This window comes from Schistocerca gregaria, chromosome 7, assembly GCF_023897955.1.
Source record: "Schistocerca gregaria isolate iqSchGreg1 chromosome 7, iqSchGreg1.2, whole genome shotgun sequence".
Taxonomy (NCBI): domain Eukaryota; kingdom Metazoa; phylum Arthropoda; class Insecta; order Orthoptera; family Acrididae; genus Schistocerca; species Schistocerca gregaria.
Genome location: NC_064926.1, coordinates 347,957,479 through 347,983,503, shown reverse-complemented (window position 1 = coordinate 347,983,503; position 26,025 = coordinate 347,957,479). Strand labels below are relative to the sequence as shown.

The 26,025-nt window shown below is 38.6% G+C and overlaps 2 protein-coding genes across 2 annotated transcripts in view; one reads left to right on the top strand and one right to left on the bottom strand.

The window, feature by feature from the left end:
- Positions 1-24,184, bottom strand: part of LOC126282514 (probable E3 ubiquitin-protein ligase HERC1) — a 715,173-nt gene extending 690,989 nt beyond the window's left edge. Inside the window, 3 exon segments of the mRNA XM_049982172.1 lie at positions 4,445-4,621; positions 4,700-4,871; positions 23,632-24,184. Coding sequence (XP_049838129.1) covers positions 4,445-4,621; positions 4,700-4,871; positions 23,632-24,003 — 721 coding nt within the window. The 5' untranslated portion in view covers positions 24,004-24,184.
- Positions 24,185-24,224: 40 nt separating this feature from the next.
- On the top strand, positions 24,225-25,333 carry LOC126281417 (vacuolar-sorting protein SNF8). Its single transcript, XM_049980355.1, has one exon. It carries the CDS (start codon positions 24,478-24,480, stop codon positions 25,228-25,230), a length of 753 nt encoding a protein of 250 aa, XP_049836312.1. The 5' UTR covers positions 24,225-24,477; the 3' UTR covers positions 25,231-25,333.
- Positions 25,334-26,025: the final 692 nt, after the last annotated feature.

Here is a 26,025-nt window from a genome sequence, read left to right as displayed (position 1 = left end):
CATGGGTCCAGAGGAGTTTGTGAAAAGCACTGTGACAGCCAAGGAGCGTCACACACTGGTTGCAGACCATATACACCCCTTCATGATGATAATGTTTCCCAACAGCAGTGGCATTTTTCAACAAAATAGTGCACCCTGTCATGAGGCCAGAAGTGTGATGGTGTGGTTCGAGGGAAACCGTTGTAAGTTCCAATTGATGTTCTGGCCTCCAACTCACCACATCTGGTCCCAATCAAACACACATGGGATGTGATTAAACGTGGTGTCAGAGCTCATCACCTCCTTCCCTGGAATTTACAGGAATTAAGTGAATTCTATGTGCAGATATGGTGACAACTCCCTCCAGCAACCTACGAAGGCCTCATTGCTTCCATGCCATGATGCATCACCAATGTTATCTGTGCCAAAGGGGAACACATCGGCTGACAGGTAGGTGGTCACGATGTTCTGATTGATCAGTGTATGTTATTAGCTCAATGTTTCCACTTACCATTGACCTGTTTCATGAAGTTAGTATTTTATAAACATTTTCAGTAACCCAGATCTTGCAGCTTTCACACCTTTTTAAATGTTTAATAGAAAGGATGCTATTTATTTACTGACTGACTTGTTTCTGGCTTTGTCAATTTTCACATGCCACCCATTACAGAGAACAACATTTGTTATGAGTGGATGTGTTGTATGAAGATAATAAAGTTACTATTGATAAAATGATTCATATGGTAAGCCCTTACATGTTTGCATTTAGGATATGTTTGGTGTGGACACTCATCACACTCAAATGTACCTGCCACCTGCATTAAAAGATGTCACAGTTGTAATTACACTTTGCAGTATTATGTTAATGTATGTGCATAACTTTCTTTTTTCTAAATTGTGGTACCTTCATTATCCAGCATGATAGGATATGCATAACAATGATATTTTATTTACAATGGAGAATTTGCTTTCACTGGATTACACTGTGTGTCACACTGGATCATTTAGCATAGGTGTTGTCCTAATTATGACAGATTTTATTGTAAGGTCATATATACAATCTCTGATGTATTCAGTTTACTGTGTGACTGTATTAGAATCACTTACTATATTCAGTGTGACACAAAGTGTTCCACTGCATCACAGTTGTAGAATTAATGTTCATTTCTTTTCGAGCACTATTTAAAAGAAACAAATTGTTTCATTCACACTTCAAGGGAGCCAACATTCAATAATATTGTTGTGCTGTTATAATTTTTACTGTATAGTTTTTAGTCTCGTATTTGGTAAGTGGTTAAGACAGGATGGAGTGGAATTCATATTCTGATTAAGGAGCTATTTAAGATTTCTATGAATCGTTTGTAGTTGTATATTTGGTAATTATTTCAAAGAATGCCGTTCATATGCTGATTAAACTGCTATGGAAAATTTACATGAATTCCTTGCTCTGCAATGCTGTTTGTTCATTCAGCATTTGTTCTGGTGCTTAATCATGTGAATGTAGATTTGCATTTCTTCTAAAATGGCTATTAATTGGTCTTTCGCAAATGAAATCAGCCATGTTATTATATCAACAATACTGTACTCATGGCACAGTCTTTTATATTGATATGACTACCAACCAACTGCCCAAAAGGATGAATGGCCACCACCAAACTGTGGCCTAGAGCCAAGTAAACCAGCATGTGGCACAACCTGCAACTGAACATAACATGCTCATTTTCAATGGCTGTTTCACGAGACCATCTGCCCCTCCCCCCCCCCCCCCCCAAAAAAAAAAAAAAATCCAGCTTTTCTTAACTATGCAGATGGGAGTTATCCTTACAACAGATTCGCCACTCCCAAAATTATTCCAGCCTCAACCTACAGTAACCCACTGTTCCCACACACACCACCAAACAGTTTCCACCCTCTGTCCTATGACCTCCTCCCAATTCACATTCCCTCACCCTCATTGTGTCCCACTGTCTGCCAACACACCCACTGATCTTCCCTCTTCTCTGCTCCACACCTTTCCGGACTACTGTCTCCCCCCCCCCCCCCCCCACCTCCTCCCTCCCCCAAAGACTGGCAGGTTTGTCTTCCTGTCATCTATTACCTGCACACTCTACCAGACAGTACTCTTTTCCCACCCTTCTCATACCCTTCTATCCCTACCCCTTCCTTCACCCACTCAGGATTGCTGCTTTTGTTTAATACAAGAGATGCATTCTGTCTAAAGCAGCCAGAGATAGTGGTCATGTGTGCATGAGGTGAACCTACTTGTGTGAATGTGTGTGTGTATTCCGTTTTCTGAGGAAGGCTTTGGCCAAAAGCTCAATGTGTAACAAACAGTCTTTTCGTTATGCCTGTGTCTGCAGCTCAATGTGTCATCTTGTGTGTGTGAGGTGAACCTGGTTGTGTGAATGTCTGTATGTTTCCTTTTCTGAGGAAGGCTTTGGCCAAAAGCTCAATGTGTAACAGTCTATTCGTTGTGTCTGTCGGCAACTTGATGTGTCATCTTTATAATGAGAAGCAATGCATACTTTTCAGAATATATAAAGATTGATGCACAAAACATACAACTTCCAACATCACATATCAGTGAAAACCCTTTACGAGAACCTAAGAAAATTCTGGTCCTAAACAAAGTTGCTACATGGGTCAAAGGGTTCTATTCAGTCATTTATTGACCAGTCTAGTATGGCAATAGGAGACAGCAAAAGGAAGTTGGAAGTTTTTAAGTCAACATTTATAAAAATCATTCATGTAAGATGAATGTAGAGACATACCATCGGTTGACCATAACAAAGATATTCATACAGAGAATGCTGAAACAGGCATCCCTGCCACTGAAAAGGAATTGAAAGAGTTGAAATCAAATAAGTTGCCAGGTGTGGATGGAATCCCAATTCAGTTTTACGAATACTCTACGGCATTGGCCACTTACTTAGCAAAGTATATTTATTGCAAATCTCTTGCCTAGAGAAAAGTTCTAAGTGAGTGGAAAAAGCACAGGTGACGCCCATATATTAGAATGGTAAAACAATGCACTCACAAAATTACAAACCAGTGATTTGCTGTAGAATTCTTGTGCAAATATTAAGTTCAAATATAATAAATTTCCTTGACACAGAAAAGCTTCTTTCCACAAATAATCATGGAATTAGAAAGTACTGCTCATATGAAACTCAATTTATCTTCCGTCACATGTATCCTGTGAACCATGGATGAAGGGCAACAGAGCAGATTCCATATTCCTAGATTTTCAGATGCATTGACACAGTGCCACACTGTAGACTGTCAGAGCATATGAAACAAGTTCTCAGCTACATGAGTGGCTTGACAATGAGATGGTTTGCCAGTAGTTTTGTCATTGTGTGTGCCAACATTATACTTGTATGTATTTGCTCTGCTGTGACTTGTGCTGACTCTTGTTTCTTCTTAATCATACAGTGCAGGCTTTCACGGCCGGAATAGTCTTCAGTTAAAACTTCCGGGCTGAGAGGCCGTGGTCGATGTATAAAATTTCCACCTGACGTTTCGTCTCCAGCTGCGGAAGACATCTTCCGAGGTCGTCCGGCTACTGCCACTGAGGCTCCAGGATAATCTGAAGGAGCTGCTTTATTCCAGAGTAGTCAGAAACAGTAAACGGGAGCCCAGTCCACGACAGAGGCAGAATATACATACATGTTGTTGTTTACATGCACGATTGTAATGAGACTGTGTAAATTTAGAATTCACGCTCCAATTGTTAAAACATCTTTTGCATTACAATAACATAACTGTAAAGACACTGAATGTTATTATGCTGTTATATCTTGAACCAAACTTGTTTCTTCTCTTATAAAAGTCAATTCTGCCGTGGGATTAGTTTGATGGAATCCTTCTTGTGGCTTGTATATGTTTCTCTGTGTAATCTTGGAAGCCGTTGAGCCTCCTGACATACTGAGATCAGGGCCATATATTCTTATCTATATATTATTATCTTTAGATATCTAAAAGATACCAAGAACAGGAAAGTACTTTTTTCTAAAGCTGACAACATCTTCACCATATGTCACTGAGTTAGACATTCAAAGGACAAAATTGACAATTGGATAATCTGAAGGAGCTGCTTTATTCCAGAGTAGTCAGAAACAGTAAACGGGAGCCCAGTCCACGACAGAGGCAGAATATACATACATGTTGTTGTTTACATGCACGATTGTAATGAGACTGTGTAAATTTAGAATTCACGCTCCAATTGTTAAAACATCTTTTGCATTACAATAACATAACTGTAAAGACACTGAATGTTATTATGCTGTTATATCTTGAACCAAACTTTTATATTACAACAACTGTAGTAATGTATGTGGAATAAATGTGTTTCTTCCAGGCCGATACTACCTGTAGATTACTCTGTCAGTTCTGTTTTGCATTAAAGGTTCTAATGAGTGCCTTAAATAGCATAAGCCAAAATTAGTGAATAGTAAATACTAACAGGTTTCATCTGACCCAGATGCCGGAAGAGTACAGTCCCGCAAAAAATTTACGACATCTTGTAGGCTCTGGCAGCCGAGGGACGTTATGTGGCTTTCATTGGCTAGGGAGAGCGGAGGAAGATTCCTCACGACAGATATTGCAGTCGTCAAAACTTCGTTGCACAAATTTGGAGCACCTGTAAAGATAAAATAATGGTGATGTTTTGTTTCATTTTAACGAATTAAATATTAAAAAGCAATTGTTATTTACATACCTGCATTAGAAGGAAAAGTCCACGTTTGACGCAATAGTGCAAATAATAAACTTAGACCAGTTCTAACACCCATCTCTATTAAAGCTTGTGAGGCTGTACACGGTTTTTCTGTAGAACAGTCATTTATTTCCTTCCGGCTTTTAGGATCCCGACTGTGTGGTAAGCACTTCACCTGCAATGTCCATTCGTAAAAATTTAGAACTTCATATTGATACATGCACTATGTTTCTGACCTTCTGAATAGATATACAGAGACAACTAGTTAACATATGTAACTACACGTGACTGGTAAACCTAACATAATTTTGTGCATAATTCAGATACTTTAAAATAATAGTGATCTTAAAATTATCTGTAAGATTTCTTGTTGATGAAATCTTCACCCAACCAGTATTTGTCTGGGATGATTTAGTGAAACCAAAGGAAACTTAAATCATTATGCCCAGTCATTGATTTAACTAAACTCCTCTAAAATGGATGTCCACTGGCTAAATTATTGTGTTAACTCAATTCTATTCATATTTCCCAAACCTAAATAGTCTAGATAGTGAGGTGAAAAACAACATCATGTGTGAAGACACCTTTCAGAAATTCAAACTGGGACTGACTATCTTATTCTGCATACATAACCTTCCCCAACAATTCAGGAAAGGAATTACAGCTAAGCAGCAAAGGCAATCAATAATGAGTTTCCAGGTATTCGTTCAAGTTGTTGTTTCAATTTTGTGTGCAATCATCTTCAGATGCTGCAAGTTGTATTGTTACGTGTACTTACTGCCTGGACTCTAACCAGGCAGTGAGTACACGTAACAGTAAGCTAGCAGCACATGGAGAAGATGAGTGGTTCAGTCATCAAAATATAATGCACAAAATGGAGACAACAAATTGGATGTATCCAACGATGCTCACTGTCGATCAATGATACACAGGAAACCTGAGAGATAGCAAAGGTGAGCAACAATAATTGGGGAATAATAACGGTCATTCTAAAACAAACACAAAAGCTGCATCCCTCATACAACTGTTAACAAGAAAAAAGTTTCAGTTGATTACAAGATTAACAAAATGGAAAGTTGTGTATGGAACAATGAAGAGTCCAGGGTGGACTAACAACAATACAGAGCACATATAGGTAAGAGATAACTCAGTCTTTGGTTCATGATTTTGAATTAACATAATACATGCAGTAATGTAACATTATTTAATGAATGAATAAATAAAACTGTTTCTCTAAGGATAATATTCTTTGTGAAAGCAGTAGAATAATACATCAAAACACAACATACATAACTTCATGGAAAGGACAGACTGCTACTCACCATACAGAGTAGGAGTTGAGTCGTAGACAGGTATAATAAACAAAAATGTTGGCAATATTCAGCTTTAAGATAAAGTTATTCTCCAGAAGCAGAAAAAAACACACATTCACACAAGTGTGACGCACACACACATGGGCCTGCTATCTCTGGGCACTAAGGCTTACCTGTGGCTGCATCTGCCGTGAGCAGCAATCTGTCTGGGACGGGCAGTGGGAATACAGAAGAGTTGTGGGACAGTGAGAGGAAGGGATAGCAAGATAGACGTGAGAGAAGATACTAGTGCTGCTTGTGAGAGCATACAAGGATGTGTCAGTGATAGGACAGGCCTGCTTGGGAAAGCACTGGAAGGATGAATCAAAGACTGAGTAATTTCTTACAACGGAAAATTTGTCTTTTCCTGGAATTTGCTTAGATTTTTTTGATCATGGATATGTAGTATACTCGGAAAACTATTTACAAAAATTCTTATTTATTTATATATGCTACAAGATGGCCGAGTAACAGTCAACGATCATGATCGATTTTCGGTAGAAATTATATTCATTCTTACATCACACTTATTTCATCGAACTTTTACCAGTTCAGTTGCCTGAGACTGCAGTCATGAGTGTGTGATTTGTATTTGTGCATGCGTGTGAAGCAACAGTAGTACTTGGTTTTGGAAAGCTCGCTAAAATGTAATCACTGGAAAATTTATCTTTCTTGTTCTCTTGTATCCTACAGATATAGGGGCATATGAAACTGGTTTTATTTAGGGAATGTTGAGTACTCTATTTTGTAGAAACTCACACATGCTAATAATCACTTACACTTTGGAGGAGGAGGAGGAGGAGGAGCAGGAGGAAGACAATGAGGTCATTAGAGATGGAGCACAAGGTGGGATTAGAGAATGATGGGGAAAGAAATCGACCATGCCTTTTGTCAAAGGAACCATCCCAGCATTTGGCTGAAGTGATCTAGGGAAATCACAGAAAACCTAAATGAGGTTGGTCGGACGGGTGTTTGAACCATCGTAATCCCGAAAGTGAGTTGAGTATGCTAACCACTGTGGCACCTCAGTCTGAAAGTTCACTTTTGTGTGCAAAAAACAAAAATACATACATATCCATTATATTTCAAAAATAAAACTCAAACAAGGAGGCACGAATAACACCTTAAGATCATCAAACACATTTATTGCTGTTCAAATTTGTTGTGGGTCTGTAATGTTTTAGAGCTCCCTTGGTTAAGTAAATGTTATGAAGGGGATCTTTTTGGAAGAGCTGAATGTCTTCTGGTCACAAGTTGAGACAAGAATATAATGTCACAGACACATTGCAAATTGATGCAGCATGAAACTCGAGAATATTTTATTGCGCTGATATCCTGCAAAACCCTACATCTGCTGATGATTAACTGCCATTGTATCCTGGTAATTCTCTGCAGCCCACGGGTGTTGTGGAGGCTTGTGATACCATCCCTTGTTCAGGTACGTTCATATGTAATTAGGGTGGATGACAAAAAACCCAAGACTGTGGTGGTCTGGACACAGAACCCATGATACGCCCATCACCATAACACAGAACATAAAAACACATCACTTCTAGAATAAGTATATTTTCTGATCACAAGCACCAGGTTTATCAATGAGTACAATGTTTGGGGTACTACGTAGGAGAGACAGTTATTAACTGTTCAAGAATGAAGTGAACTGCAAGAGGAGTCAGAGCAGAATGAGGGCAAGCACTGGTCAGTGATTGCCTATGTCAACAGGTATGGCAGGTGGTACATGAATGCGCCTGCACAATCATTGTGCATTACTGCTCGGCTGCCATGTCTCCTCCTAATGGCTGCTGTTGGAGACATCAGCTAGTGCTCAACAGTTAGGTGGTAGTTTGGCGGGTTACCACAGTCCTTTGTTTATTGGGGAGTGACAAACTGTGTCTCAGTGCAGCAACACCAATCTGGATGAACATCCTGGCACTATACTGAACCAGGCCAATGTCAGCGGGGGTGTTGGGTGGCCTCTCTGTATTCACCAGCTCCTGTTTGGAGTGGACAGGCATCTGCAGTCCAGAAGTCCCCATCCAGCAGTGTGGTCAGTGTCACTGCATCTCCACCGCATGGAGAAAACGCCACTCTATGTACATATCGAGTCCTAGCATAGAAGGGAAGTGAGGTGATGAAGTGCAGCAGTGGTACTGCAGCCTAGTCATCTGCTGCCATCTGGTCCATCGCAGGCAGCCTACAAACAGGAAGATGAGAGCAGAGCCATGGGTATCAAACAAGGTAACGACCAGGAAATGGATGTATGGTGGAGCGTCATCTCCTGTTGTTCTGACCGAGAACAGCTCTGAACAAGATGCTCTGCCTCCCAATCTATGCTTGGTCAGTACACCGGAGCCAGGCGAGCAATTTAGAGCACAATACTCCCCAATAACATTTGTGCAGGAGCTGTACTATCATTTGGTGCAAAGGTTCTGCCAGGATCACCAGACAGATCGCTTGTCAATAGTGAGTAGTGAGGATGATAATGCCATGCTCCAGGATGAGCTGCTGGTGCAGGTGAAGATAATGGCACAACAAGTTGGAGTCCTGATTGGGAATGCAGTCGGGCCAGCCTTGTTGGATGTATTACTGCACCTGTTATAAGATGGTGTCTTCCATCATCACTGCAGGCACAGATGTCACCATGATAAGGAACGCAGCCACCACTGTTGAGCCACTTCATCAAATGGAAACACCAGATCTTGTCTTGATCAAACTCTTCATTGGATCCCATTGGGAGATGGGAAAAGGCATTCGTGTTGCACTTGTGAATTTCAAATGGTGCCTGCTGAGTAAAAGTGCTCAGCACTGGCAGTCCTCTCAGATATCCTCACTGCTGGACTGAAGTGAGATAATAACATCATATGATTCGTAATGAGGTGAAACTTTGTCCTGTTATAGGAAAACATGGAATTTGTTCAGTGTGAAGACCAGTGGCGTAGTGTGGTTGTAAAGGTTGGGGAGACTCTACATTTATTATATGTAGACAAAATAGTACAATAAACAATAATTTAAACAAATGAAACAAAATGCATCAAATAAAACAACTACTACAACTACCATCACTACCGCAGCCACTAATAATAATAATAATAATAATAACTAACTAACTAACTTGTTCAAGAAACGATGACAAATTTGTAGAATTCCAGCAGCAAGAGAAGAAGCACTTATATTCTCTTGTATACAAGTGCAATGCACCTGTCTTTTCTTTCCACGAATGAGTCTATAACCCGGTCTACAAAGATCTGATCACTGGATAACTCTCCAAGTAGTGTCTTTTCTATTGCTAACATGCTCAAACACGACAGCCGCATGTTGGACATTGAATTCTTTAAATAATTCTTCACTCGTTTAAGAGTACTCATACTTCGTTCACTGCCTGCTGTAGTTGCAGGTAGGGACAAAACCAAATGCAGGAACTTCATTGTTTCTCCATAAACAGAGTCTAAATCACTGTTGACAATGTACTTTAAGAGTATTCTTGGAGATAAGTGTTTTTTCACATCAGCGTATATGTTACACAGTGCATTTTCAAGTTGTTCTTGTTTGAAAAGCGAGTACTGTTCTAATAACTGAAGCAGTTTCAACTTTGGAAATTCTTTTTGATAGTTCAGGAAACACTTTTCATTCAAAAGTTCACAAACTGAATTTTGGGAAACTCTTGAAATCTTATTTCCATCTGAACAATTTGCAAATCCAGTATCTCGTAAGTTAGTGCCCTGAGAGATGTCTTTTGACTGTCATGGAATGATAAGTTGCCATTCAAACACAAACTGCATTTAATGCATTCATCAACGAATGTTTCTGTTCTTAATTGCCCTAAGTTTCTGATAACAGTTCTTATTTCGTCGTAGCAAGCAGTTATACTGACAGGTTTTGACTGAAGAACATAAAAGAATTGAACAACATAAACAAAGCAGCCTCGGTAGAAACAAAGCAAGTAGACAAACGTAGGATCATCCATCCGTCGTTTTATTCTCACAGCATAGCTCAAAGATTCTGGGTCCTACTGAGAGTCTGTATCATCAATTGTATAATTAAAAACATATATAGCTCTGAGAAATGACTAGATATTGTTCAAACTGCCCTGGAATGAAAGTTCCAGTGAGTGTTTCTTGCATGTGGCAGTTTAAATCCTTTCTCTTAGCAATACAGTTCGTTTTGATGATTTGCTGAAAAATGAATGGAATGCAGTAAAATCACTTACAAACATGCGTACTTGTCGTATGACTTTGGAGGCATGTAACAGTACCAAAATCAGTTGGTGTGTGTAACAATGAATATACAGTGCATAGGGACAAAACTGCTTCACCAATTGTTGTAATCCTCTTTTTCTCTGCCCGCCATTACAGAAGCGTCATCATATGCATGACTAACCACTTTTTTTCCTGCATTCCATTCTTTCAATACTGCATGCATAATGTTTGACAAACCTTCAGCAGTTTATCTTCAGAAACATTGTAATATCCAATGAATCTTTCCTCAATTTTGTCTGCAATACAGTATCTGAATATTGTAGTCATTTGACTCTTGCTTGACACGCCTAATATTTCATCAGCTTGAATCGAAATGAAATTGCAGTTCTGAATTTCAGATCTTATTTTCTCATGAACTGCCAGAGTTATCATTTCTATTACATCATTCTGCATATCCGGAGAAAGGTTGAAGATGATAACAGATGGTCTTGGAATAACTGCTCTCCTTGAGCTAGTAAATTCAACAATTCCAGATTGTTATCTTTGTAGCTGGAGGATTCATCCTCTCAATGGCCGCGAAAGGCTAGTTCTTGTTTACAAAGAATTACAATTGCCTGAATAATTCCAGCCAATACTCTCCTGTTGTATGCAACTTGTTTGTTGTATTTTATTGCTCTCAGAGGGGGGCTTCAGAAAGGGCGTGCCTAATTCTACTTTTGCCCAAAAACTGAAATGATTCTTTGTTCTGCAGGTGATGTTTTGATATCTGATGCTTTGGTGCTTTCCGGTCAAAGTTCTTTGTTGTACAAATGCCCTCATTGCACCATTCCTTTTCACCACCAAACAGAAAACGCAATTAATCTGTTATTAACTGCATTCGCAGTCAGGCAAGTATACTTTTCATACCAGGCTGTCTGAAGAGTGAGTTTTTGTTTGGCTTCACCTAAAACTACACTGAGTATAGGAGTAGGTCATTTGTCCTTCAATTCACACTTTTTTTCGTACAGTACGTTAATGTAGAAACAGGCATTTTTAATAAAAATTCTATAAGGTGTTCAGTTGCTTGCTCACTCATGTTGGCGACACAACGAAAATGTGCACTAAAATCTCACAAGAATGACTATGAACACAAACCGCGCGACTGTTCACATCTGTGTTAAAATCCTGCATAGAAGCGGCAGAGACTAGTCTCCCATTCAGAGAGGTCGGTCATCACCACCGATTGTTTATCTGGTTGGAACTTGCGAGACATGGGACCAATAAGAGGGCCTGCTTCAAAGTCTTGAAAGCCTGCTCACATGCTTCTGACCAGATAAAAGGGACACACTTTTCCTGTAGACTCTTTAGCAGGCACACAACTGATGCCACACTTGGGATGAATTTGCCATACTATGTAACCTTCCCCAAGAATACTGGAGCATAGAGAAAAATTTCTCATGTTTTGGAATTAGATCTACCCGATCTCTGACAGGGCATTGACTATTACCTTAAAATCTCTACACAGGCACAGTTTACCCAAGGTTTTTTTTTTTTCTTTACAATAACTAACAATGTTGTCCACTCACTCATAGACACAGATTGAATAATGTCCAAGGCTGTCAATCTGTCTAGTTTATTTCTTATGGTATCCCATACTGCAAGGGGCTTGGGTCATGTATGGAAGAGGTGGGGGCTTGCTCACTTCTTTAAGGTGATGTGCACCAAAAGTTTCCTTGCTTTGCCAAGACACTCCACAGACAGTCTCTGAGTACTTCTTATCGATGTCATCCAATTCTTGAAATGGTGTTTGTTCCAAGACAAGGTAGGCTAAGTCCTTGATGATAAATCCAAACACTGAAGAGACATCACAGCCAAAAAGATTCTCTGTATCCATGCTGTGAGCCACACGGAAGATGAGGTGATGTACAACCTGTTTGAAAGATGCTGCAGTCATGATCTGTCATTTATATGGAATGGTTTACATGCTATATGCCACCAAGTGGCGAGCTGTGAATTTCAAGGGAGGTGCTCCCAGCTGGAGATATGTTTGATAGTTTACCAGGGATGCAGAGGTATCTGTATCAACCTGTAGCTGAACTTGTTTGTCACACATAGTGAATGTGATGAACAGTTAGCAAGGGGAAACTCCTGGGTATGAGGATTTCTGTTAAATCATATTAATGTGGAGTTGTCCCTCATGTGATGCATGTTGTTTCTCCCAAATACAACAGACTGACACGAAATGTCCTTCCTTCTGGTATGCCTTGCACTGTGCCCATCTATCGGGGCAGTCATATCCGACATATTTTCGAAAACAGTCCAGGTATGACAGAAATAGGCATCAGTTGGGTGGGGGTCGGGTGGAGGGGGGCTGAGGGGGGGGAATGATTTTGCTTTCCTTGTTTATGAGACTCAATCGCAGGGCAGTGTTGTGTTTATTCTCTCTGGTTGCCACATTTGAAACTTTGTCTAAGTCGGATTCCTCTTCCAGTTCTGAAGCGACGAATGCCACCTTGCCTCCAAAATCTAACTGATGGCCCACAGTCCAGAAAACTTCACAGGACTGAGGTAATTTAAAACATCCTCCAAAGCAGGGTCTTCAAATTGTACAGCTTTCCGACACACTTCCTTATCTGAAGCTCCCCCCCACCCAATAATAGCATCTGGAATCATCACTTCAGCATACAACTCCTTATGTAAACAAGTCACAAAACAGTATTTCCTACTGAACCCTGCAGTTCAGCTGCCCATGCATGATATGATTGGTTAGGTTGTCTACGACACTGATAAAACTCCACACAGGATGTAATTACACGGCAGTGGTGGTGAAAAGAGGTCAATAACAAAGCACACATTTCGCCAAAGGTCAGATTAGTCAGTTCTGTGAGAATGTGCAGTTTGTACAAAATTTGTACATACTAGGCAAAATCCATAACATGGAAATGGATCTGACTACGGTTGGATCCATTACAGAGAATGGGATGAAAGACTGTCAGAGACATTTCTCTTATGCCTCTCACTCCTCTCCTGAGCTTGTTGTATGGAGGGAATGGCAGCAAATTCAAATCCGACTGTCAGGAGAGCAACATGGTTAATGTTTCCTGACATTTCTGTACCTCTAACTCTGACACAGTAAGTGTTGGAGTATGACTTCCATCGAAACACTCTGTGGGGTATCCTGGGGCATACGATTCATGATTGAGAAATGATCACGAAAAATACCCATGACTGTCACCAGTTACATTTTAACACACAAAACATAAAAACACACCTTCATCACGAGCACCAGGTTTAACAACAAGTACAATATTCAGGGTGCCACCTGGCAAGACAGTTACAAAGAATTCAGTAAACTGTGCGCAGAACTGCAGCAGAATGAGAGAGAGTGTAGAATGGCAACCACCTCCATAGACACATGTAGCAGGTGACAAAGAACGCACTTGCACAACTGTTGTGCACTGTAACTGACCTGCCCTGTCACTTCATAACAGCAATTATCAGAGACAGTGGCCAGTGCCCAACATTTAGGTGGTAGTCCAGAGGGTTGGCACTACCCAGTTCCTCCAAAAAACATTTCATGGACATTATTTAAGGAATAGAATCCTTAAGCATTTTGTTCTGTTGACAGACTGATGAAATTTGCTGTGTACAGGCTTGGCAATTGATCTGTCTCTTAAGGGTGAAGCTCCTAGTGTGGGAAAAGAAGTCATGAATGACAGCAGAAAGTTTTGATAGTAAAAAAAACTATGACTTTGTTTTCAGTCTTGCACAATTATAACATAATAAATTAAATTTGCATTGGAAATATCAGACAAAACACGATGTAAAAATAAAAGGCAGACATAGGGTCCACAATTTCTTGAATGAGATTCACCTCAAAATCAACTTTACCTTGGAAGCTGTGAATGAGATCAGTCTCCCATTCCTAGATATGTTTGTAGGTAGAAGATATGAGAACACTCTAGGACAAAGAGTGTATAGAAAGCTTCCCAACACAAATAGGTATTTAGATATCACTTTGTACCACCATCCAGACAAGAAGCAATCAGTGCTCAACACACTGTCTTCAAATGTCTTCCACATCAGCGATAACAGCAGTTGTTGGATTCCTTAAGGAAGGCACTGAAGGCCAATAATTATGACAGTTTGTCGAAAGACAGAGCTTTTGAACAGAATATTAATTATGCTAAAAGAATGTTGAGAAACCAACAGTCATGCTGCAACATTTATTTAACGATCTAGGGATCCTCACAGTATATATATTCACTTATGAAATTTGTTGTTAATAATCCAACCCAGTTCAAAAGTAATAGCAGTGTGCATAGCTATAACACCAGGAGAAAGGATGATCTTTGCTATGCAGGGTTAAATCTGACATTGGCACAGAAAGGGGTAATTTATGCTGCCACAAAAGTCTTTGGTCACCTACCAAACACCATCAAAAGCTTGACAGATAGCCAACCAACATTTAAAAATAAATTAAAAGAATTCCTAGATGACAAATCCTTGTACTCATTGGCTGAATTTTTAGATATAAATTAAGGGTGGGGAAAAAAACTTAAACATTAGTGTCATGCAATATTTTGTGTAATGTAATATCTAGTACAGACATCTTTTATTAACCTGATACATTCCACATCATTACAAAGTGTCATATTCATGATCTATGGAACAGGTGTTAATCTAATCTAATCCAACTTCTTACTCTGGTAAGATACCATTTGTTTCTGGGGTTATTGATCACATATTTCTTCAGAAAAATGGTACAAAGACCTATTTTTCAGTCAAAACAAAAAAAAACTTTTTCTGGAGCAAAACGAATCCATCTCATTACCTCCACAATGCAGGCATCTATGACATGAAGTGCTGATGCAGCAAAATGTATGTACCTGAAACAGCAAGACTATTTCGGAACATATTAAGGAACATGAATGCTACATGCAGCTAAAACAAAGTGTAAAATCTGTGACAGTGGATCATCATAAGTACTGTTGCCTTTACATTGATTTCAGTAATGTATGTGTGCTGACTAAGGAAACCAACATTTATAGAAAAAAGTCTCAGAACCAACTGAAATTTCTAAGAGTGAATATAGCTTCAATAGAGAGGATGGCTGTAGACTTCCAACTTCATGGTTCTCTGCCACCAAGGAAGCAAATGTGTGACCACAGTGTGCGAGCAATACAGACAACGTCTAGGAAGCCACCTCTGCAGACAGTAATACTTTTGGTAAAGATTCCACCTTTCTTGCTCTGCCCATTTCTCTTCTATCAATGGTGGTGATCCAACAATAGTAGCATGAAGAATTTTAGTCAACAACTCTTCTCTAGCATAAATGCAGAAAATCCCATTCTATCCAATGGCAATGTTGCACCAATGGTAGTCACAAGAATTTCAGCCAATAAATTTACTTCTGTACCATGGCCTGGGAAACATCATTAACTATCCAATAACTAAGTCACACCAATGCAGCCACAGAAACTTTGCCCAAAAATCCCATTTCTCCAGCAAAAGCACAGGAAAACTCCCCCTTTATAAGGGAACGCAAAACTAGTCCTTGACAATGTTCAGTCAACCATAGACATCACAAGACCCTGAAGAAGATCCTAGCAGAGGTCTCGAAATGCTAATCTTATAGAAGAAATACGGTATGACCCAACAACCCAGAAGATCATACCTTCATGAAAATGCTCACTTTTGCTTCATACAGTATCTTATTTGTGGGTAACTTACTAAGCCACACTGTGTCTAAAAATTTGTATTATTAATTATTTGTGATGTGAATTGAATAAAGCCTTGCAAAATCTATTGAAAACTTGGGTATACCAACTAAGGTTTCTCATTATATTTGTTTTTTAATGATATTTATTGTAATTAATACATATCTTATTTTTCAAAGCAACATTTTAATCTGTGGTATGATAGCCTGATATAAGAACAATCTACATGAACGTTCAAGGCCATTTACTGTCATCCAGAAAGAAGTCCATTGTTCAGGAACAGACATTTTCAAAAATTTGCCAGCAGATTTATGTATCTGTTATTAGTAAGAGACAATTAAAAAGATGTCTATAGAAGCTGCTCTACTATAGTCACAAAGCTGTCATGAGAAAAAAACTGATGTATACTAACAAGTCACATTATGTGAACACTACGTGACATCTGACATCTGCAAACCCTCCGTGCGACAATAAACTAAGCAAGTTCATCTTCCTCTGATAACCACTGGCTATAGTAACCAGGGAATTAAGTTGTGCAATTTACTATGTATACATTCTAATGCCTGTGATAAATTTTGTATTAATTTTACAGAGACACATATTACGCATTTCCCAACAAATCATGACAACCTATTGGGTAATGAGAAATGGAGGTGGTGTATTTGTCACAGGAGACAATCAAATCAAATCCAACAAGACAAAAATTGAAACTGCATTTTAGACTGTTTGGGCAAGAGTCAGAATCAGGGGTGGGTATAAAATGGTAACTGAATTCTTCTGGCGCCCACCAGATTCATCTGCCGATATAACTGAGAATGTTCGAGAAAACCACATTTCGCTTATACGTAATTTCCCCAGTCACACTGTAACCATTGGTAGAGATATTAATCAGATAACAATCAATTGGGAAAATTACAGTTTTGTTGGTGGTGGTCATGATAAGACATCCTGAAAAACAAGTTTAAAAGAATAGTTGACCATGCACAAGACAGATACGTACCCCAGTAGAATATTGCATAATGGGAGGACCCGCCATGGTACACAGTCACTGTAAAGAAACTTCTAAAGAAACAAAGACCACTGGATAACATGTGTAAAAAAAAAAAAAAAAAACATAGGAGTATAGGTATACAGATGTGGAATAAAATGCATTTGGCTGTCAAAAGAGCAATGCACGAAGCCTTCAATGATTATTGAAGTAGAATATTCTCAAATGACCTTTCACAAAACACAATGATCTGTTCGTATGTGAAGGCCGTTGGTGGCACGAAAGCTAAGTGTCCAGTCCCCCGTCAACGAGACAGGAACTGAAATTGAGGGTAGCGAAGCAAAAGCTGAAATACTTAACTCTTTTTATAACGTCCCTTTACAAAGGAAAGTGCATGAGAATTACCCCAATTTAATTCTCATACCATGAAAGACAAGAGAAATAAGTATTAGTGTCAGTGGTGTTGAGAAACAGCTGAAATCATTAAAACTGAACAAAGCTCCAGGGCCTGATGGAATTCCTGTTAGATTCTATAACAAATTTGCAGCTGAATTAACCGACTCCTAACTATAACCCACTGTAGATCGCTCGAACAAAAAAACATACCCAATAGTTGATCCACGAAACTACTGCAGAATATGTTTGACAGTGATTTGTTGTAGGATCGTAAAACATATTCTGAGCTCAAACATAAGGAGATATCTTGAACAGAATGAACATGGATTCTGAAAACATCAATAATGTGAAATCCAACTCACACTTTACTCACATGACATACTAAAAACTTGTGTGGCTTCAGTTCCCAGAGACTGCAGTCATGTGCGCTTGAGTTGCATTGCGCGCACATGTGTGTGTGTGTGTGTGTGTGTGTGTGTGTGTGTGTGTGTGTGTGTGTGTGTGTGCGTGTGTGCGTGTGCGCGCGCGCCAAAAGCTTACTTGTGAGTCTTTTCGTTGTTCCTATCTGCAACTCAGCATCTCCACTATATGATGAGTAGCAACTTTCCTTTTCATAATATTGTTACATTCCACCAGGATCTTCCATTGATACTAAAAACTTTTGATCAAGGCAACCAGGAAGTTGCAGTATTTCTTGATTTCCCAAAAGCATTTGACTCAATACCACACCTATGCTTATTGTTAAAAGTACATTAGTATGGTGTATCAACACATAACTAATGAGGAAGTATTGAATAGGATTGGGGAGAAGAGAAGTTTGTGGCACAACTTGTCCAGAAGAAGGGATCAGTTGGTAGGACATGTTCTGAGGCATCAAGGGATCACCAATTTAGTATTGGATGGCAGCGTGGAGGGTAAAAATCATAGAGGGAGACCAAGAGATGACTACACTAAGCAGATTCAGAAGGATGTAGGTTGCATTAGGTACTGGGAGATGAAGAAGCTTACACAGGATAGAGTAGCATGGAGAGCTGCATCAAACCAGTCTCAGGACTGAAGACCACACAACAACATGGTGTATCAAGTGAAATTTGAGACTGGATTGAAGACTTTTTGGCAGGAAGGAGAGTCACCACCAGATGTAGAAGTAACTTTGGGCGTACCCCAGGAAAGTGCGTTGAGACCCTAGCTGTTCATGTTGTATATTAATGACCTTGGAGACAATATTAATAGTAACTTCGGACTATCTGCAGATGATGTAGTTATCTGTAATGAAGTACCGTCAGAAACAAGCTGCATAAATATTCTGTCTGGTATTGATAAAATTTCTAAGAGGTGTAAAGATTGGCAAATTTCTTTAAATTTTTAGAAATGTAAAACTTTGCACTTCACAAAATGAAAAAAATGTGGTGTCCTATGATTGTAATAGCAATGAGTCACACCTGGGTGTTAACACGTTGTAGGGATGATCACAGCAGGATGATCACATAGGCCCAGTTATGGGTGAAGCAGGTGGTAGACTTTGGTTTACTGGTTGAATACTGGGGAAGTGCAAGCAATCTACAAAGGAGATTACCTACAAATTGCTAGTGCAACCTATTATTGAATACTGCTTTCTTGAATACTGCTCAAGTAGGTGTGTGCCATACCAAACAGGACTAATAGGGGATATTGAATACATACAGAGAAGGTCACCACCTGTGGAAGAGTGTCATAGAGACGCCGAAGAGATTGATCATGCAGACTATTGAAGATAGACATGAACTACCCCAAGAAAGTCTACTAACAAAGTTTCAAGAACAGGCTTTAAATGATGAGTACAGGAATTGCTGTAACCCTTTTGTATCACTCACATAGGGATCATGAGGACAAGATACTCACATAGGTAACATGAGGACACGATCAGAATAAATACAGGAAACACATACAGAGGCATTTTAACAAACATTATTTCCAAACTTCATATGTGAATGCAACGGGAGGAAACACTAATAAATGGTTCAATAGGGCGCACCCTCTGTCATACATTTCACACTGATTTGCAAAGTACAGATGTATATGTTTATGTAGGTAGCAGAAGTGGAGACCAACTAGCATACACTAGATCAGTGGTTCTCATATTTTCCAACAACGTGGACCCGCTATTTACTCAGAAAGTGATCTGAGGACCCCCTTGCAATGCTGTCTGAAACTTCACATGGTATTAAAAAATATACTAATTAGAATTACCATTGACAAGAAAAATAATCCAATAAGTAATTTATTCTAAAGATAAAGATTGTTGCCTAGTGATCGAAATTTCAATTGGAAATACAGTAACTTACAGCAATACAGTAACAGTACAGTAATATATGAAACGCAGTAAGACAGAACAGTACAGTAACTGAAATCAATGTCTATTCTTTTTAAGGAAATCCACTTGATAAACAATGTTCTCAAATGTGGGGTTGTTATTGTGAATAATGAAATTCTTTGTGTTTTTCCATAATTTCACTGAAACCCATAATAAATTTTGTCACCATAATCTTAAGGTCTGATTATACATTAAGATGATTTCGGTCTAGGGTTTTAATACAGCAAACAGCGGAAAAGGTGTGCTCACATAAGTAAGAGGTAAGAAAACGCATCACATGTTGCAATGCCTTTTTAGAATACTCTTCATATTTACAGTGCACATGCAACCAAAAGTTACAAAGTTTATTTAAATGAAGTATCGCAGGATAGTTAAAATAGCTGTTCTTTTTTTGTGTCAAGGAGATTCACACCTTCATGCCATGGATTTCTATATTAGTGAAAGGATTTTCAGTCCAACAGTTACCAGGTTGTGGGACAGTGAAAGAGTTTTGAAAACTTGCAGCGAATGCTCTCAAGTGTCCTACAAGTGTTTTATGCACTTCAGCAGAGAGTTTTTCATCTGAAGAGTCAACAAAGTCCTTGAGCACTGGAAAGGATGAATTATTATTATTCGTACTAATACTAACTAACTAACTGTCACAGGCTGCAGCTTCTTAATTGTAGCTTCAACTTTACTCTCAACCTGAGAAATATTAAGATCTAAGTTCATTGAGAAAGTTCCACACCAAACAGGCCACTTTTCTCAACAAATCAAAATCACACAATTTCTCGCATCATAAAGAAGATTGCTTGTCTAAAAGAAACAAGCATACTTTATCAGGCAACTCAAAAAAATGACAGCCAACGTACTCCAGTATGTAAGAAAAGTTGAGAGTGTCTACTGCCAGTTTTTTCATGTAAAACAGTGAAAAGACAGGAGTTTAGAGAATGCAATTTAATGACGTTAACAAGTTTTGTTACTTCACCAGAACACATTTCAAATCATCAGGTATTTTTCTCACTGCTAAAACTTCTCTGTGTATGAAGCAATGAATACACTTTGCTTCTGGTGCTAAAAGTTTCACTGGAGTCGTTAAGTCTGTCTTCGAACCTGTAAAAGCACATGCTCTGCCCGTAGTGACAGCTACACATTTATCCCACCTAATATCATTGTTTATCATGAACTCATTAAGTGCACAGCACACATCTTCTGTCATTGTTCGAAGAATCTCTGTCGAAAACAACAGCTTCTGTCTGTTTACACTCAATACAGATGAAAACCAAAAGATTTGCTTTTCCATCTTACTTTCATCAAGTTGTAATGAATAAAATTAGCTACACTGAATTTTTGAGATTAACTGTTCTTTCACATTGAAAGACGTATTGTCAATTATTGTTTTAACTATGTCATTGGAAAGGGGCATTTAGTATATTTCCTCAGCAGCTGTATCACTTATCATAATTTCACACAACTTTCGCAGCTCATAAGATCAAATTTTCCACAACTGTATGGGGATTCCTAGATATAGCAATTATCAATGACAAATGATATGACGCTAAAGTAGATTTCACATTATAATTACGAACCACTGCAGTATCTGACATTACATTTTTACTGCATTTCATCTCCCTGAGGTTATTACAAAACAAAAGAACAAAAAACTTTGGACCTTCCAATGTGTCCCTTATGTTTCTTATCCAATTGACTTCATAACAGTACTTCATAACACCAGACACACTGAGGCTACCAGCTGTCATCACCGCCTATGTATGTAAATCCATAACGAAAGTAGTCATCGCAGTTCCTGCCTAGTTTTCTCTTCTTTCCTTCAACTTCATTTGTAGCAGCTTGTGAAGGCTCACTTTTAGAAGCATTATCCGACTTAACATCATCAACAGTCTTTCATGTCACTGCAGACGATTACAATTATCAATCCAGTGTGAACTTAACAAATATCACCATACAAAAGAATGTTGAGCAACTTAGGAAACAATTGGTTGAGGACAAATCAGTATGTATACATCTGCTGTTTATTCATCTCCACTCACATTCCACGAACACTGCCTCAAATAGCTATTTTCTGCAGTAAAACTTTTTCCCTAGTGTGTGTGTGGGCACACACTTGCACACACGCTGATGTCATACTTAAATAATTCTTGCACAACAGCTGTGAGTTCCATTTTATCACAATGCATTTCAATTTTTATGCATATCAGACCCCCTGGTTAGGTCTCGTGGACTCCACTTTGAGAAACAGTACACTAGATAAAGCAACATGTGTGAAATTCATAGGCATACAGATGGATAATAAAATGAAAAGGCACCATCATGTGAATGAGTTAAGCAAAGAGCTGAGCATTCCTGTTGATCTGCAAATGAGATGCTTTCACTCAGTACTTCACTAAGGTGTAATATTCAGGGATAATCCATTCAGGATCAAAAAACTATTTATTGCACAGAACCATGCAGCAAGAATGTTGTGTACAGTTCAAAACCTGAACACCATGCAGAAATGTCTTCCAGAAACTAAACATTCTTACATGTACATCCCTTTCTGTCTAATGATATTGTTGACTACCAATACGAGTGAATTCAGGATGAATTATGCAATTCATAACCACAGTACTAGGAGTAAAAACAACTGCCAATAAATTATGCAACCCTATCCAGTTCTGTATGGAGTTTTACACTCTGACGTAAAAGTCTATAACAGGTTACCAACAGCCATCAGACAGCCAAGATATTCAGAAACAGATCAAAAGAATACCCCATTAGCCACAGAATTTACCATTTACTGGAACAGCTGAGCTCAGGGATGTACATTTCGTATCACTCTAATGTTTATATTAATCAGATTTGACTTTGCAATATATACACACACAAAATGACCTGTGTTAAGTTACATAAATGCTTTGGAGTACTAGAAGAAAACAGCAGCTGAGGTATAGAAAAAAAGAAAGCAGTGGCTTTTATCAAAGTAATCTTTTTTTCCTAATAAACCAAACATACAGAACATAATTAAGATGTAATTCCTACAATTATCTGTATGAGCAGATCAGCATTAGTTGCAAGGGATGTACATTTCGTATCACTCTAATGTTGATATTAATCAGATTTGACTTTGCAATATATACACACACAAAATGACCTGTGTTAAGTTACATAAATGCTTTGGAGTACTAGAAGAAAACAGCAGCTGAGGTATAGAAAAAAAGAAAGCAGTGGCTTTTATCAAAGTAATCTTTTTTTCCTAATAAACCAAACATACAGAACATAATTAAGATGTAATTCCTACAATTATCTGTATGAGCAGATCAGCATTAGTTGCAATTTGTTGTTAGTATACACTTAGCATAAGTAGTTTGCAGTGTCTGCTTCTGCCCATTTATCTATCATTTGAGTTGGACCACATTACAAAAGGCTCTTATTTATGGAATGCAATGTGAGCTTGAACAAAAAATTATAGGAAATTTATTTCTTAAATTACACTTATTCCACATGCTTGAAGGCCAGCTCACTCACAGTAAGTTGAATGAACGTGGGTATCAGTTCTATTTTTGTGTTTCTGTAATGTTCAACATCCTATAGCATATCATTACTATGGCTCCAGGGAATTAATAGCATGTCAAGGATTTACAAATCCCTATTACTGAACTACAACGAATAGGCTATACACATTTGTAAATGGCCAGTATGTATCCTCATATGTAAATACATTAAATAACGTAGAACAATGTGTTCCACATGTACCATATCAAATTGTTAATAAACCAATACTGAACAAAAGAATGAAAACACTATTGCTTCAACTTCATTGCATTTAAATGTGCATAGAGTTGTAGTCTACTAAGTATTAACAGCTTCTTACGTTCTTGGCATCTATCATTTCTTCATTATGGATCCAATGCGCAAACTTCTATCATAAACACATAAATCAAAGTGTTTAGGAGAACTGTCATTCTCACATACCTTGTCCTTGTCGTGATATTTGGCCCAAATTGCATAAAATATTCGACGCAAAACTAGCAGTCTATGCATCAACACTAACGAAAAAGATGAATCTGCACAAACATGTTGAGCAAGCTCTAATTGAGCCGCCAGTAAACTTGTTATGTGATGGTCGAGTTCAGCTGCTGTTGGTGATTCGCATTCAAAATCAGGTAACCCAGCATCTTGATTAGGTTTGATATGTGATGCTGGTGTCAAAATGACTTCTTTATTTGCTAACAATCGGCTAAAAAGCGATACTAAATTATGACCGGTTACTACATATTCGCAGTTTTCATTCACCCAAGTGCTATTTAGGTGGTCGAGCCACTTTTCCCTTAAATTTGAAGTCATGGTTAGTCAGTTTTCCAATAACAACACGAGCTTAACACTATTTTCATGCATCTAACACACGTATACATTGCGCTACTACGAATTCCATAATCCCTATACACAAAAAATCCTACTGTATTTACAAGTATCAAAGACACTCTCAAAGACACCACTACCATTGCAGCTGTCAACCACGCTAGATAGTCAGATGTTTTTTATAAATTCTTTGACTCGCGTTTCTTTTTTTTTTTATTTCGAGGAGGACTGGGAAGTGCGAAGTGTCAACACTCAACCCTCGACAGTCAATTCCTTCATAGTTCATTCCGAAAGTTGTGTTGTGTAGATTGAGGTGTGTTTCCGTAGAGACGTGCGATACCCAAGTTAAGCGTGAAAGAAATATGTTTATCTTATGAACATTAATATCCAGTGGTTTGGTATCAAATTAAAAATTACGAAATACGTCTAAACTGTCTACGTAAAAGAAGTTAGCTGATAATGAGGCGGCGGGCAGGAGTTGGTGCTATACAAAAGCAAAGACTGGAACAAGAGAAATACAAAGACAAGGGCACTGAACTGCAGGAAAATCAGTTGGAGCAAATGACGAAACAGCTTGAAGTTTTCCGAGCAAATCTTGAAGAATTCGCATCCAAACATAAAAAAGAAATCAAGAAAAACGCCCAATTCAGAAGACAGTTTCAGGAAATGTGTGCATCAATCGGCGTCGACCCTTTAGCGTCCGGCAAAGGCTTCTGGTCGGTTCTCGGAATTGGCGACTTTTACTATGAACTAAGTGTACAAATAGTGGAAGTCTGTTTAGCAACCAACTATAAAAACGGCGGCCTTATTAGTTTAGACGAACTAAGACACCGTTTGATACAAGCTAGAGGCAAGAATAAACAGCATCAGGATATTACAGTAGACGACCTGCTAAGCGCAGCAAAAAAACTTAGAATTTTTGGAGACGGATTTTCTGTTGTACCAATTGGTAAAGGACAGTACTTAGTTCAGTCAGTACCAGGTGAACTCAGCATGGATCATACAGCCGTTCTGCAACAAGCTGCTAATAGTGGGAAAGCAAATGTCTCTGTATCTGACTTACAGGATCAGTTACGGTGGGAGAGAAACCGTGCTCAGAAAGCACTCGATTATATGGTCAAAGAAGGTCTTGCTTGGATTGACACGCAAGATGTTAATGATGTATTATATTGGTTTCCAAGTTTATTTGCTGCCTGTGTATCTGCTGCTTAATACAGAATTGTCAAGAAGCAAAGCAAATTTCATCTGTTCAGACTATTAATGTACTTCACATAAAATATTATTGGCGTTAGAAAATAAAATATATTGTACATGATGTGATGTGTTTCTTGTTGCAAATGTATGACCATTGTCAGGCATTTATTTTAACAATTGCAGTACTTCTGTTAAGGTACATATGTTTTATTTGGCTGTAGAAGCATTGAAAACTTTGGGTATTTTCATTCAAATTAGTGTAATAAGTTTTCTTCTCATTAGACTTATTTGATGCATATTGCAATTTTAGCTGAACTTTGTCATATGTAACATGGATCATTCAAGCTTCAGTTTATAATTTATGTAGTAATGAGGAAGAATTTTTTAGTACACAATGATTTGACTAATATCCTTCTTGTGGCATACACCAAATCATTCTTATGTCCATCTAGCATGTTCTATAGATATGAACAAGGGCAACCTTCAGGGATGTGGAATGGGCAGGGTAAACATTAACAAAAGATAAGTGTTAGTGGCAAAGAGCCTGACTACAAATGTCACAGGTTAGATCCCCAGTCATTTCTAGGTTTTTAATCTAGCACTCATCACTTCCTTCACCTTTGGCAGTGTTTGTTAATGTGCAGAACCTTGGTTCTCAATCAATCAAGTTGCATCTTGGTTCAGAATCCATGTTAAACTGCAGGCCCCCCTGTAACTGGTTAAGTCAGTTCAAAGGTCAGATGAAGGCAACAGGATGCTACCTCTCATAGGACCATACCTACTGAAAGGCAATGTCATGTGGTTAGGGCCTTC

What these genes read in the sequence shown, in the direction of transcription:
- LOC126281417 (XM_049980355.1), top strand. Translation starts at nt 24,478, where the DNA reads ATGAGGCGGCGGGCAGGAGTTGGTGCTATACAAAAGCAAAGACTGGAA.